The 14273-nt window shown below is 32.2% G+C and overlaps 1 protein-coding gene across 9 annotated transcripts; it reads right to left on the reverse strand.

The window, feature by feature from the left end:
* Positions 1–1779: 1779 nt before the first annotated feature.
* On the reverse strand, positions 1780–7901 carry LOC123229557 (sulfate transporter 1.3-like). 9 transcript variants are annotated; one of them, XM_044655457.1, is made up of 17 exons: positions 7364–7901; positions 7121–7241; positions 6171–6296; positions 5817–5955; positions 5294–5668; positions 5141–5189; positions 4848–5055; positions 4508–4682; positions 4281–4346; positions 4070–4183; positions 3807–3923; positions 3573–3699; positions 3074–3360; positions 2800–2990; positions 2568–2653; positions 2406–2482; positions 1780–2316 (listed from the first exon to the last, which is right to left on the reverse strand). In XM_044655457.1, exons 5-17 carry the CDS (start codon positions 5636–5638, stop codon positions 2170–2172), a joined length of 1989 nt encoding a protein of 662 aa, XP_044511392.1. In that variant the 5' UTR covers positions 5639–5668; positions 5817–5955; positions 6171–6296; positions 7121–7241; positions 7364–7901; the 3' UTR covers positions 1780–2169. The 9 variants fall into 9 exon arrangements, with proteins under 9 accessions (XP_044511392.1, XP_044511393.1, XP_044511394.1 ...); XM_044655458.1 differs by lacking the exon at positions 5817–5955 and having other exon boundaries at positions 6255–6296; XM_044655459.1 differs by lacking the exon at positions 5817–5955 and having other exon boundaries at positions 6255–6303.
* Positions 7902–14273: the final 6372 nt, after the last annotated feature.

The raw sequence follows: 14273 nt of genomic DNA on the forward strand, positions 1-14273 counted from the left end.
TTTATATTATGGCCAAAAGACTTATCTCCACCGAAGTTTTGGTGCAAAGATAAAGTACACATTTATAAAATTTTAAATATTTATATAAAGTTTAAGTTAATTTTTACAAATCTAAAAATTTTATGTTAAGGGTAACGATGAAATCATCATTTTATTAGAATATTAAAATAAATAAAATTATATCTTATTTTCTTTCTTTGGTTTAAAAAACTGACAATATTCTCAGGATTAAGTTTTGAAAAATTCATTTTTGTCCTATAAGATTTGGAAAACAAATTTGGCTAACTAATCCAGTGAATGACAGCCTCCCCTTCCGACGTTTCTCTCTTGATATTGCTCTCTCTTGATGACTCTTTCACCCGCAATGACAAAGGACAAAACCACAAATAATGTCTTTATTGTCTAGACAAAGCGTCATCTAGACGATTATATGGATTCAACGATGACGAGAATGGTTTAAGATTTGAAAGCAAACGTTTAGGGTGAAAAGAGGCCACTATTGGAGACAGAGATGGTGCCCAAAGAGGTGAAAGAAAAAAAACATAAGTTTGAGAGAGAAATTATGACTTTTCAAAAAAAGAAATTAAAATATAAGAGAGAAGATGTGATAAAATAATATATTTTTTAATAATATTATTAAAACGACAGTTTTACTCTTATATTTAACTGACAATTTTAACAAAAATTTAGAGATAAATAGATATTTGAGTTTTTAAAATCCTATAAATATGTGTTTGAAAATACGTTAAACTTTGGGTGGGAATAAGTCTTTTGGCCTTATATAGTTATATTATTTATAAGAAAGAAAAATAATTCATCCATTACTAAAACACATTTCTCATTCTTAATATGGGTGATCACCTTTTGAGGTCTTTGTTTACACCCCTTACGCTCAATCTCAAATTTGAAATTTATTATTCTTAAATTTTTAGGATTCAAATTTATTGGGGTAACTTTTACCATATCTTTGTTAAATAAATAAATATTTTAGATAAAACAAAAGATAACAATATATCATTAGAATTTATATAAAATATTATTTTAAATGGATATTTTAAAATTTGGCCAAAGGATTTATTCTTACCTAAAGTTTACTCTTTTTTTCAAATTTTTAGTAATTATTTTTCAAAAACTTAAATATCCAATTATCAACTATTACAGTTAAGAAATTTATTAATTTTAAAATTTTATTTTTTTCTCTAAATCCCAAAAAATAACAATTTTTCTCCTATCTAAAAGTTTAAAAAGTTATATTTCTCCCTGTTAGGGTTTGCAATTTCTTCCTTTGCTTCTCCGACAACTAGAGCCAAACAAAACCCTCATTATCTCATCCTCTTTACCTACTATTGATGACCTTAAGCAAAGAAAGATGACAATACAACAAATCGATGGATGACCAAACATAGATCTTAAGACTATTGATAGATGAATTGACCACGATTCGACAAGATTTAGAGGTAGGTATCCCACCTCTAAATTTATCTTTAAAACTAATAAAATTAATGATTAATAGATGAGAATTTGGATTTTAAAAAAAATAATAAATTTTAAGTAGGAATAAATTCTTTGACGTAAACATTTATAACAATTTTCTTTAATCTCATAATTGTCAGTATAAAAGACATTTAAAACTTATAATAGCTATCATGTCAATAAATATATTTTTATTATTAATTTAAAATTATTTTATTATATAATAATACATATAAATATATCCCTATTTTTAATCTCAAAATAAATAATCATAATTTTACCATTGGTCTCTTTACCATTGGTCTCTTTACATGCATCAATACTATTATTTTTAATAAAAAAATTTTATGGATTTGGATCAACCACAGAGTGAATGTAGCCCTCTTCTCCTCTACATTCATTCCTTTCAAAAAGTATCTTTTTTAGTGAAGTGCAGCCGTCTTACCTCATCGACAACTTTTTATCCTTCTTTCCAATATTACCCCCCATTCCCAGCAAATAACAGTTCTTTTTTCTCCGAACGACATTTTGATAATCTCATAACTGAATAAATTACACTTCAAAACAAGCTTCCTTGATATACAAATTTAACTAGGATTGAATTCTTTGGACATTTCCGTCATTGATCCATTATTGGCATTCACACTCCACTTTACACTCTCGTCCTCTCTCCCAATGCTATTTCAGTTGTTTTCATCAAACCTCTTCCACTGGTGTTTTAGGAGAGCACCATGAAACTGCGTCTGCAACTGTGAGGAAGATTTTGTCCTCCCCGATCATGTTTGCAAACTGGGATACGTGAAGCTTGTCAATCACCACTGGACCCGGGTTTGCCAAAACAAGCTGCTCAGCACGCCAAATTTTCTGGTAAGCCTATTTCACCATTTTCATACCTAAATGTTATTGTTTATTGGAATATATAGTATAAGTACCTCAACGTCTCTCTTTTGTAGACTCTTGTATAAGTCTTCCAAGGCATGGATACCACTGGTGTCTATGTCAGTAACAGCTGAAAAATCGAAAGCATGATGAAAAATGAATGAAATATAGACAACATAATTTGCTGGCTTACCGTGGATAATTATACTACTTACGTGACATTTCAACTATCAAATATTGGATTTTATGTTCACCCACTGCTTTATTTTGTTCTTCTTCATCTGTCAACCATCTTAATATCCTACAAAAACAAGTCCATTTTGAGCGTTAGGAAGCCAACTAATAGCTTGGTTGCAGAAGTAAATTGATCAATTTAGCTCTTTTAATGTCACTGATGTGAAGATGTAGACTGTTAAGGGTAGAGAAAAACAGAAGCAATATCTATACCTCTCCTTAACATAATTAGAGTTCGAAAAGTAAATTGCCGAATCAACTCTGACGATCATGACACCAGGAACCTTGGTTGCATTTGGATATTGTTGGATGTTTCGGTACACAGCAGTCCTAGGAATCTTTCCCAGAAGAGCTGTCCGGGGCCTGGTGACTTGCAAGAGGATTTTAGCAAAGGATATGGAAACCTGCAGCCACATACACGGTGAATTTTATTCAATACAACATAGTTTACATTTAGCATAAACTAGTATAGTATTTAGATTTTTACCGCAATTAAAAGGCCGATCTCAACAGAGGCAAAAACTACTCCAAAGAAGGCTCCAATGCAGGCGACAAAATCAAATTTGTCTACCTTCCATATCAAACATGCTGCCTCAATGTCAATTAGGCCAAGCACAGCTGATATAATGATGGCAGAAAGAATTGCATTTGGAGTATACTTGAAAAGAGGGGTGATGAACTCTAAGGTTAGAAATACAACACAAGACATGACAATGTTGGAGGCTGCAGTCTGGCAGCCTGCCATGTAGTTTACTGCTGATCGAGAAAATGAGCCTGCGAGGAATGACCAGGTAACTTAATAAGAGAATACTAACAATTTTCATAAATTTAAATTCATCACTGAAACTTCCTTTGACATCCATGTATTAGTTCATCTCTTTCTTATTACTAGTAAAATATGATTGTGCATTATCATTCACATGCATCATTTGTTTCTTTTAAAGAATAGATAGATTCATGTGGTTCAATATGTGCTTCCTTTTCACCTGTGGCCACATAGCACGAAGTCATTGAACCTACAATGTTCATTGCTCCTAGTGCTACCATTTCTTTGTTTCCATCCAATTGATAGTCCTTCATGGAAGCAAAAGTTCTACCGATTGCTACAGCTTCCTGATAAATATACCAAAAGAAAACAGAAAAGGTGGGGTTGGGGAATTCGGTACCACGACTAATGATCCTTTGATAGGTAGAAATTATACATTGTGACATAATCTTACCGTCAGTGCTATCATGCCAGCAACCACACCAATTTTGACACCTTGAAGGAGATATTTACCACTGAAATATATTTGATTCACAGATGAGGGGTTGATTCCTTTTGCTATATGATTTACCTGCATATACACATCAGCAAAACAATATATATGCCATATTACTTCTAAAATCTCTACTAACTTTGCAACTAATTCCAATAACTATAAAGCAAAACTTTAAAAGGAAAAAAAAATCTTACAAAGATGTGAGGGAGAAAAATACTTACTATTTGAACACCTTCCTTATCTGCACGGGTTATGAATACAAAAAATGTTGACAGAATTACAGAGATTAACGGGGCGATTGCTGGCACCCAGAAAAATTTCTTGTTCTTCTTTCCCTGTTTATCAAAATAAATAAATTAAAATTAAGAATTCGACAACAATTGGTAGCCTATGTTATCAAGGAATTCAAAGGAAAGGACTAAATATTCTTACAATGTACTTTGCAAAAAAAAGGAAACCTAGAAAGCTTGCTCCAATAACGATGGTCTGCCAGTTCCACTGCAAAATATTATTGTTAAGATTTAGCAACATAGATTCAATAGGAGCATTATCTTTGGTCACAAGGAATCTTGTTTCTTCTAGATGGATTATCATTCTAGTTAAAAGGATAGGTAAAACTATTTGAAGAAAAGCATAAGCAAATAAAGAATTGAGCTTACTCCATGATGAGCTGACTTGATCACTGATCTCATCACCGAGACAATATCTGATTTCTTAGTGAAGTTTTTGATGCCCAGAAAACCCTTAAGCTGTTGGAGAGCAATGGTTATTGCAGCTCCACCCATAAAACCCACGACAGCAGCATGAGATAGGAAGTCAATCAGGAAACCCAACCTAGTAATTATAACAATCCATCAAAACACCAAATCAATATTACATTCTAAAACTTTAAACCTAAAAAGGACATTTGATGTTGGATAAAATAATGAAAATAAAGTAGGATATACAAACACTCCATAGGGTTTCTTCTTAAAGCTACACCAGAGAAGGTCCTAATACCTGAAAATTCCAAGGGCAGCTTGTGTAATTCCTGCAAAAAATGTGGCAGTGAAAGCAAGACGCCGATACTCTGCCATATTTGTTTTATAATTAATTTCACCCTGAAGCAGAGTCCCCAACAGGAGAGATACCACTGCAACTGGTCCTATGGCGATGTCTCTTGAACTACCCATAAATGCATAAACCAAAGGTGGAACAAAACTGGTGTCTGCAGAAGGTAAAATAATAATATAAGCAACGTTGAAGGTGGATGTCTTTTCCGGCCATATAATTGATAAGTAATGCAAACTTACACAGCCCGTATTGTGGATCCAAGTTCGCTAGCTTTGCATACCCAATATCCTATGTATCCAGAAAAGTAAATTATTATTAGAATTGTTTAGGTGTGAAAAACAGCATGACTTTTCCATTCTTTCAGTTACATTTTTGCTGAATGGTAACCTTACCTGAGGAATGCAGAGACTTGCAATGGTCAGACCGGCAATGACATCCCCTTTAAATTTAGATAAATTATAATTCCTTGCCCATTTAAGAATGGGGAAGATGGCCTGGATGCCAAGGATGAACTTACGCGACCTTGGTTGATTCTTGAAGTGACGCAGCGGATCATCAGCTAAAAATGTTTCTTTAACAGTTGTTTTGAATTCCTTGAATAGATTTTGTTTAGGGGGAATCCCCACCTTGTGCACATAAGGCTCATTTTGTGAGTATCGTTGAGAGTAACGTTGAGAAGATAACTCACTTTTAATATCAATCTCTTTTGTTTCAACCTCTCCGGTTGAAGGATCCATGGAAAATTAGGAGTACTAATTCAATGGCAACTGCAATGCAAGAAAAAATCTAGTCATCATCTGAAAACTAAGGCAGCGAATGTACATTTAGTCAAGGAAACAATAATTATTTGACAACAAATCTTATTAACTTAAAAGCTTTGATAAATAGATATTCCTAATGCTTTCAGAAATTTACCGAAATAACAACGCTGAGGAACTACTGATGGTGAAAGAAAACGAAGCTAACCACAACAAAGTGATAGGAAGCTTAAGGACCTAATGTGCAGATCCCTCTTGATTTGAATGGAGTCTTACAGACGATGCTTATATAGGTTCTGAAAGGTTATTAGGTCAAACTTTACAAGTTAAGAGGTATTATACTAAATTAGCAAAGTAAGTTACGAATCTAGATCCTATATTGGTCACATACATTATATTATAGACAAAGTGGAAGAAAATTTAAAATTTCAATGAAGTGACGCAAGAGATTATTCAACAACAATTGACTGAGTTAGCAGCCGAAGTTCATCTACACCATAATTGTTCATACCTAATAAAATATTCAGTCTCAGAACGTGTTGAGTTGATCGCACAGGCGACAACAGTGGCAAGAAAACCAGAAGCACACACTAACCTTTCACTCTTCGGTGAGCCTCTTTTCCTTTGAGTTTTCCCCCTGATAACTTGCATAGTTTGTTAAGTGTCAGAAAATGAAAATAAAACTGTATACCCGGTATCGATAATGCAACTGCCTAAAAGAATTTGCAATCTAAAATACGAAGGTGAGAACTGCAGATTGCTAAGTATTATTATTGTAACTTCGGTGAACTAAAACAGCGCTTCCGTCCAGAACCACCAGACATCGAAGGATTCGTTCTTTTAGTTCAAACTGGTGTATTTGTATGAAATATCAAACATGTTTCATGTCTTATAAAGATCTGATGAATACGTAAGAGCAACAAAATACCCAGTTTCAACATTCAAAAGATGGTAGTCTTAGATAACATTTGATAGAGTTGAGTTGTTTGTTTGTTTAGCATTATTATTCTTCTGCTGCATTTAGTATGGAACTTTGTATTTTCCTTCAAGATAAAAAAGAAAGAGCATCAAAGCATTTGGCTGCTTTTACTATTAAGTCATTAATAAAATATTCTATACCCGAAAAACGATTAAAAGTTGAAGCATCAATGATGTCCTTTAGAAACCTGAAGAACCAAATTGATTAAAACCAAACAGCCCTATCTTTTTTAATAACTTAAAATTCAATCCACCACCACAAGTACATACTAGATTCCATCTATCAAAAAATCGTTTCAATACATAAAAAAAAGTATAACCTTTCTAACTCTTAGTGGTTCAATCAAACTACAAGCATAAAATCAAATACTGATGATTACATGTGGGTGAACCAAAAACAACCAAAGTTAAATTGAAATATAGTTTCAAATTGCATCATTTGAGGAGAGAATAAAGTTAAGCAATAAAGTCTATCTAACTCACCTCTCCTCCTTCATATGCTTCTCACCAAAGCCATTGATAGTGGATCATAAGACCAAAACCCCACAGCCCAAAAAAAGTCTTTGCCTCCCAAAAATCACTTTCTCTCTCAAGCCACCTGTAACTTTATAAGAAGAAACAAGAACAACAATAAACAATCAAAAAAAAAAAAACACAAAAAGAAAGTCTTTATGTACACAATAATCAAATCCCTTACAGTAAACCCCAAATAAAATCACTTTTCACCTTTTCTTCTGGCTCCCCCAAACTCGACGGTCCTCATATTTCTTTTATGGTTTTGTTGAATAACAAGAATACTGGCAACAACCCAAATCCCGGGCAGGTTCAATGAACCAAGACCAAACTTTACCACCTTCTTAACTCTTTGTCGGCTAAACCTATATAAATTTAGTTAACATTAAAATTTTCATCTTTTAACGTCACGCCAGAATCTATATATTAAATACTGGATATAAATACCAAGCCTGATGAAAGAAATAACTTAAAAAAGCACTGAACCCAGAAGACTTTTTAGCCTTTGACAATAAGATAAAATTATATTTCCAACGACAATCTTAATGCAAAAAAAAAAAATTATAATATTAAAAGTTGAATTATCGAATAGCCGCATAAAGATAAAGATGAATAGGTGGAGAGTTTAGTCGGAGAAGGAAGTCGAGATTGGCGGAAACGCTGGGTCTCCACGTTTTGGAATTTATGTGAAACTGTGAGCTCAGATCAGTCATCAATGGCTGTCAAACAACTTCAGTTTTAGACTCTGTAAGTTTAGTTTAGTCGTTGAAGTTCGTTTACTTTTCTTCCTCGTGGACCCGCCACTGTTGTGTGTCTTTTATCTCATGGTGAATGTGGACTCGTTTAAGGCCAGATGCCGTTCTTTACGACCAACAGTTTCCAAGTTTGACAATTTAATTGGAATTTGCCACCAATAATTTATCCAATCGAAATCTTTATGATGGACGAAAAAAATAGAATCGTATTCTTAGCTAAAATTATATTTAATCGGAAATTTATATTATACCTTTCAAATTTTGGAAAAATTCTTTTATTAAAAATTCTGTGTGTGTTTTTTTTTTTTTTTTGTATTTTTGTACATTCAATATGATAAGGGTAGTCAGGATCATGGCTTCGTGATCGAATTGAAGACAGGGAAACAAGGAGACCCTTTGAAAATTACTGGTCTAAAGAGACTGCTATTTTATATTATTTTTTAGGTGAAAGGACTTATTCCCGATTATTTTTAATTCTTATATCTTAAATTTTAAAAATTTAAATATTTATTTATAAATTATTAAAATTAATAAAATTTATTAATTTATAAAATTAGTATTTAACTAATTATATTAAAAAATAAAAATTTATCTTATTTCTCTCTTTAAAGTTTAACATCTAACAATTTTTTTAAGATTAAACAATAAAAAATTATATTATCACCTCTATTAGGTTTGAGAAACATTAATACAATAAGCTATTTCCATTGCGGCTTTCTCTCTCCAACAAAATTCCATTTCTCTGACGAAAATGGTTCGCTTTTATCAGAGATAAAGACAAATCGTCGTCGTCTTAGACAACACTAAGAGAAGATGGTTGGGAAGGACAGATGCGACTAAAATAGAGAAATATCATTGGGAGATTATTATAGAAGGCAATCGTTCGTTGGAATATTGTTATAGAAAAATGAAAATCCTAAAGAGAAAATGTAATTTTTTTAAATTTAATTATAAGAGGAAATTATTAATTTTTAAAGTTTATGAAAAAAAAATTATTTTATTTGATATCATTAATTAAATAGCAAATTTTATCTTTACAATTAATAGATTTTATTAATTTTAATAACTTATAAGTGGGTATTTAAGTTTTTGAAACTTAACTGATAAAAATTTTAGAATTCACTAAACCTCGGATACTAATAAGTTCTTTGGCCTTTTTTTTTTAAAACAATACTACAACAACCATAGTAAGATAAAATAGGAAGATAAAATAGTTTGGGAAGAGTAGACCAAGTAATGCATTCTGTGTTTTGATTAAAGAATTTCCTGATGTGGGATGACTCTAGCTGCAAGTGTTTAGCTCATGAATTTAATTTACATGATATAAGCTGCAAAATTAAAGAATAACCATTGGAGCTGCGGGGTGAGCGAAGCAGCCTCTTCAGTGCTTGAACAAGACTTACAACAATTATCAAAATTTATTAATAACGAAAATTATCTAGAAACATATATATATATATATATTAGTAAAAGAATTGGGAATTGATCTTATCCATTGAATATCAGTCAGATGGTAATCTCCATTGTTGATCACCTCTTTTGTCAACTCTTCCTTAATATCATCTGTTTCCGGCAAACCATTTCCCTTTGCTCTTGGTCACATTAATTATTAATATTGCTTATTGGTTGAGCAAGAAAGACATTACAAAATGACACTTCAACAATTTCTTAGAGTCAATAAATACCGACTACAAAGTCAACTAGTTGCATTTCGTATACGCAAAAGCGAAACTGCAATAACGAAAAAAATATACGCAAAAGTCACGTAAATTAATGGATGATTAATTTACTACAGGAGTAATATTATGTGTTTGACAAATTTTACCTTATATTATATAATGCTCAATGGCCTAGTTATATGGAAAAAGGCAGGTAGAATATTTTTATTTTATAATTTTTCCCTTCATTTTCAATGGGCTGCAAATTAATATTTTTCCATTCTTCTTCGTTCCTCATTGGACGTCTGGTTTCATGGATTAATATTATTCCAATAACACCTGAAAATGAAAAATCCGTTTTGGACTGAAATTCACTAACTGGACCGAATTTATAAACTTTGTTAATTGTAACATTCAAGAATTGAGGTTTAATTAGTTGAATTTGTAAATGGGTTAGTGACTAGGGAGGGTCATATGGATGCACTTTATTCGGGATTAGATAAATGAAGATTTAACGACAAACCATTCGAACAAGGATTAAATGCATCACTTATACATCAGTAAAACAGGATGTAGGTAAAAGTTTTAGCCCTACAATGTCAAATTGTTTAGGTTCGAATTTAACTAAATCAAGTTTATTTTGAACTCATTCTAGTCAAGTTGAAAAGCAAATTCGAGTTAATTTGACTCAAACATTTCCCTGTTTACAAGGGAAAACAACCCTCTCTTATCATATGATCTGGGTTACATTATGTTAAAATCTTTATGGGTGATATGATTTGCATGATGCTGGTTGATAATGATGTATATAATTGGTTTATTTGTTGAATCTTGGTGATTTAAGTGACCTGTAAGCATCCTTTCTAAACTACACATTCACCAATTTTTTATTAAACAATTAAAGATTTAATCAATATATTTTCACGTTATTTTAACAATAATTGGATGTCTACGTCTTATTGTTTGATTGTTCAAGGTATATCATGAAAAACATAACATTATAATTTTTTATATTGAAGAAAACCAGACATTTCTTGAACCTAAATAATAAAGTTCATACTGTTAAAGAGTTATACTGATGGTAATTTAGGCCCAACATAACCAGTAATCCAATGTGTTCAACAATAAATCAAATAGTAGACCAAAGGCAATCCCATACAATCCACTAATCCAGTAGCAAACACAAAATTATGCAGCACAACCCAACAACCCAATATTAGCCGACAATGGCTTCAGAAATTGTCAGAGTCTCGAACGTAAAGCCAAAACTACTCACAGGTTCAGAAGCCGTCGGAGATTCAAGGGCATCAGAAAGAGCCGTTAGTCACTAGAAAAAAACAGTGAAAGAGAGTACCAAAACTTGGCATCCGAAAATAAAAACTCGTCTACTAGGAAACTCGTCTAAAACAGAGTGGAGAGTCATCCATTGCTGGAATCAAATTACTGGAGAGAGGGAACCCTCTAATTCACCCGGGTCACCAAAAATTACAAGAACAATCGGAAGGAAATAAAAACAACTGGGAAAACAGTAATCGATAACAAAAATTGGGAGAACAACACCAGAATGAGAGAACCGACAAAAAAGATACCCACAAAGCCCGTGTTGGTGGCCGAAAACTGAGATAACAGTAACCAGAAAATGACCAAAGAGGCTGGGGAGAGAGTCTTCCTTTGTATGGGGGCAAAGTCAGATTTCTCAAATCTAAGGGTTGACAACTACAAAAAAAAAATTGAAGACCCTAGTATCGAGGGGGAAATAACTTATGTTTTAACCTAGTAGGGGGCAAAAGGATATTAAGGCTCTGATAGCACACGTGCATAATTGAATAGAATAAAACTTTTGTATATTTTTACGTGCATTGATATATGTATGAATTTGTACATGAGTAATGTCTTACATAAGAAAACGTATAATAATCAAATAATAAATAATATGCAAAATAAGGTAAGGTAGGAAAATTCTTATTCTAAATATATTCAAACAAATCACCCTTTAACCACTAAACGTCCTGAAAGATTTGGAAGACTTTGCCCACTGCCTTTCAATTAAAAAAAAAAAAAAAGTTACTGTGTTGGCTATGTTTTCACTCAAAGTTAGCGTAAATATACATACGTACAGTTGTTTTAACCAGATATGTTCTGCCCTAGCAGCGGTAGAGACTTTTGAGGTGAGAAAAAGAAAAAGAGATAGCCGCTTTCAACTTATAAGGGACATATGCTACGCAAGGAATGTGGCAATCAATGAGGGACAAAGAGAGAGTTTTCCATGGACAAGAATTTGGAATCAAATTAAGTGGGTCGGTGTTTAGATGGAAGAGCACTAGGATGATGGTGATGATGATAAGAGAACCAAATATATTTATGGTCCTTTTTTTTGTTTTATTGATAGGACATTGAACAAAGGGGACCATCCCACAAACCCCTCCATGCCAACCTCCACCACACATATATATATTCGGTCAGATATTATATTAGTGCGTAGACCTGCAAATTCTATACATATATAACCATACACATCATTTTGTGCTGCTTTTTTCACAAAATCGACTACTTTCATGAGCTTCAATCAAAGTGCAGATTGGCCGGAGTCTCTTGACACAAGGAGAATCAGAAGATCAGTGGCTGGCTACTAATGTTTAAATTTAGTAATGAACAAAATGTGTAGGAATTTCTTTATTGCAAGTCTCTTTCGCTAAAATGTGATTACATCTTACGATTGTATTCTCTTTATCTTTACCACTTATTAATGGGTGGTTGCGAAGAAATTGTAGCCAGAAGATTTTACAGCAACTTGGGAGAAAAGCTTGGACAAGAAGCTTAGTAGTAAAACAAAGAAAACTTCTCTGAAGCCAATAGCAGTTTGGTGAAAAGGAAAAAGATCAGCTACCTTATTCAGCTTTTAGAAAATTTTTATCAGCTCATAGTAGAATTGTGGTTAATGAAGTAATATCAATAAAGATGGCCCCATTAGCTTTCAATGTGATTTTGGTCACTGGACCTGAACCGCCTTCAATTCCTTTATCCCTAAAAAAATGAGTGATAGGTTGAAAGAGTAAATACAGATTTCAGTACTAGTTGTGGGTAGGAGTTTAGTCAGTATCAAATCGAATATACAAAAATAAATCAAAGTCCATATTTGATTCAGCTAAACTAGAGAAATCAAAGTACCAAACAATAAGTTGATGGTGGGTCAATATTTGATTAAGTTTCAGCATTTCTTCCAAGGCAAAAGGATTAATTCAACCAATAAACAAAATAAATCAGGAAGCAACTCTTTCTACTATAAATATTAGGCTAAATCCCAAGAGAAAAAGGAAAATTTTACTTACAAGTACTGTTATATATATATATATACACACTAAAATTTCATACAAACTAATATTCACAGAACAAATGGATGAGTTTGTAAAAGAACATTAATTCAACAATATTAAATTAATATAGATGAGCGATGGGATAATAAAAGAGTCTACCTTATTATCAAATATAGAAGAAACATATCTGAAAATATTGTTGGATGCAGTTTCTCTTAGAGAAAAGATATAAGGCCAAAAACGGAAACAAAACAAATATCATGGCAATGAGTTGGTGTTGGTGACTAATGGAAAAAATCGCTTTGCATCTGGACTTTTGTAAAAGGTCTCTAAATGTTTTGCTTTTAGGGTTCAAAGGGTATGCAAATAACTATTAAATTACTCGTGTTGAGTATATCTAAATTCTTTCGCCACCGAATTCACTTAAGCTTTTTCTAGTATATTTATTTAATTAAACAAGTGTGAATCCAGGAAAGGAAGGTGGGGGACTTCGTAATAATCTGAAGACTTACTGTAAGCATTTTGGTTTTGAAAATGACATTACTCCATTCAAGGCATCACTCGTCCGGATAGCAAAGTATGTGGCTCTCATCACACATTCAATTAGAGGTGACATTAATGCCTTAAATATAGCATATACGATAAGTATGAAAATCCAGAGGATCTCACAGTTCCTGATATCTAAGCCTTAGCAAACTCATAGTAAATGATTGGTTTTAACTGTAGAAATAAGGGACACGAGCCCACTTAATCATTTATTTCTGAAGATAATAACTTAGTGTTCATAAGATTTCTTGTCATACTTGATTCATATTTTTGTGCAAAATATGCTACAATTTCTTTATTGAGAATATGTTAATAAATCATGATATCTATTACAATATAAAACAAAAGTTAGTGATGAGTTAGATATAAAATAATATTTTATTATAATTTGTCCTACTGTTCGAGAGTCTATATCTACAATTATAATTTGGTAGTTCGAGAAGAATTTTTCAACAAAGTTTATAGGTGTAAAGATTACAAAAAAGTGTTTTGGAAAGGGCTTAACTAAGAACAAGAGTCTTAGAGGGAATTGTTAAATTTTATGGAAACTTCCTTAATTTAGGATACAACGTATTTAATCTTAGGCATCGAGAATAAGTTTATCTTGACTCCTATAAATTTCTCTTCTTTGTTTTTCTCCTTTTTTTTTAATAATATTCTTTATTTAAAAGATGAAAGAGTGTGATTATAATCCTATTGGATATATTCAAAATCCAAATTCAAATAATATGATAAATAAGGGGCAAGATCCTGATCAAAGTTGATAAGGAAAAAAATTATTGATTTTCATGATGGGCAGATGATATGAAATAAATGCTAAATGTCAACTATATTCTCTAAGTGAAGGATA

The sequence above is a fragment of the Mangifera indica genome, chromosome 11, assembly GCF_011075055.1.
Source record: "Mangifera indica cultivar Alphonso chromosome 11, CATAS_Mindica_2.1, whole genome shotgun sequence".
In the NCBI taxonomy this organism is placed as follows: Eukaryota; Viridiplantae; Streptophyta; class Magnoliopsida; order Sapindales; family Anacardiaceae; genus Mangifera; species Mangifera indica.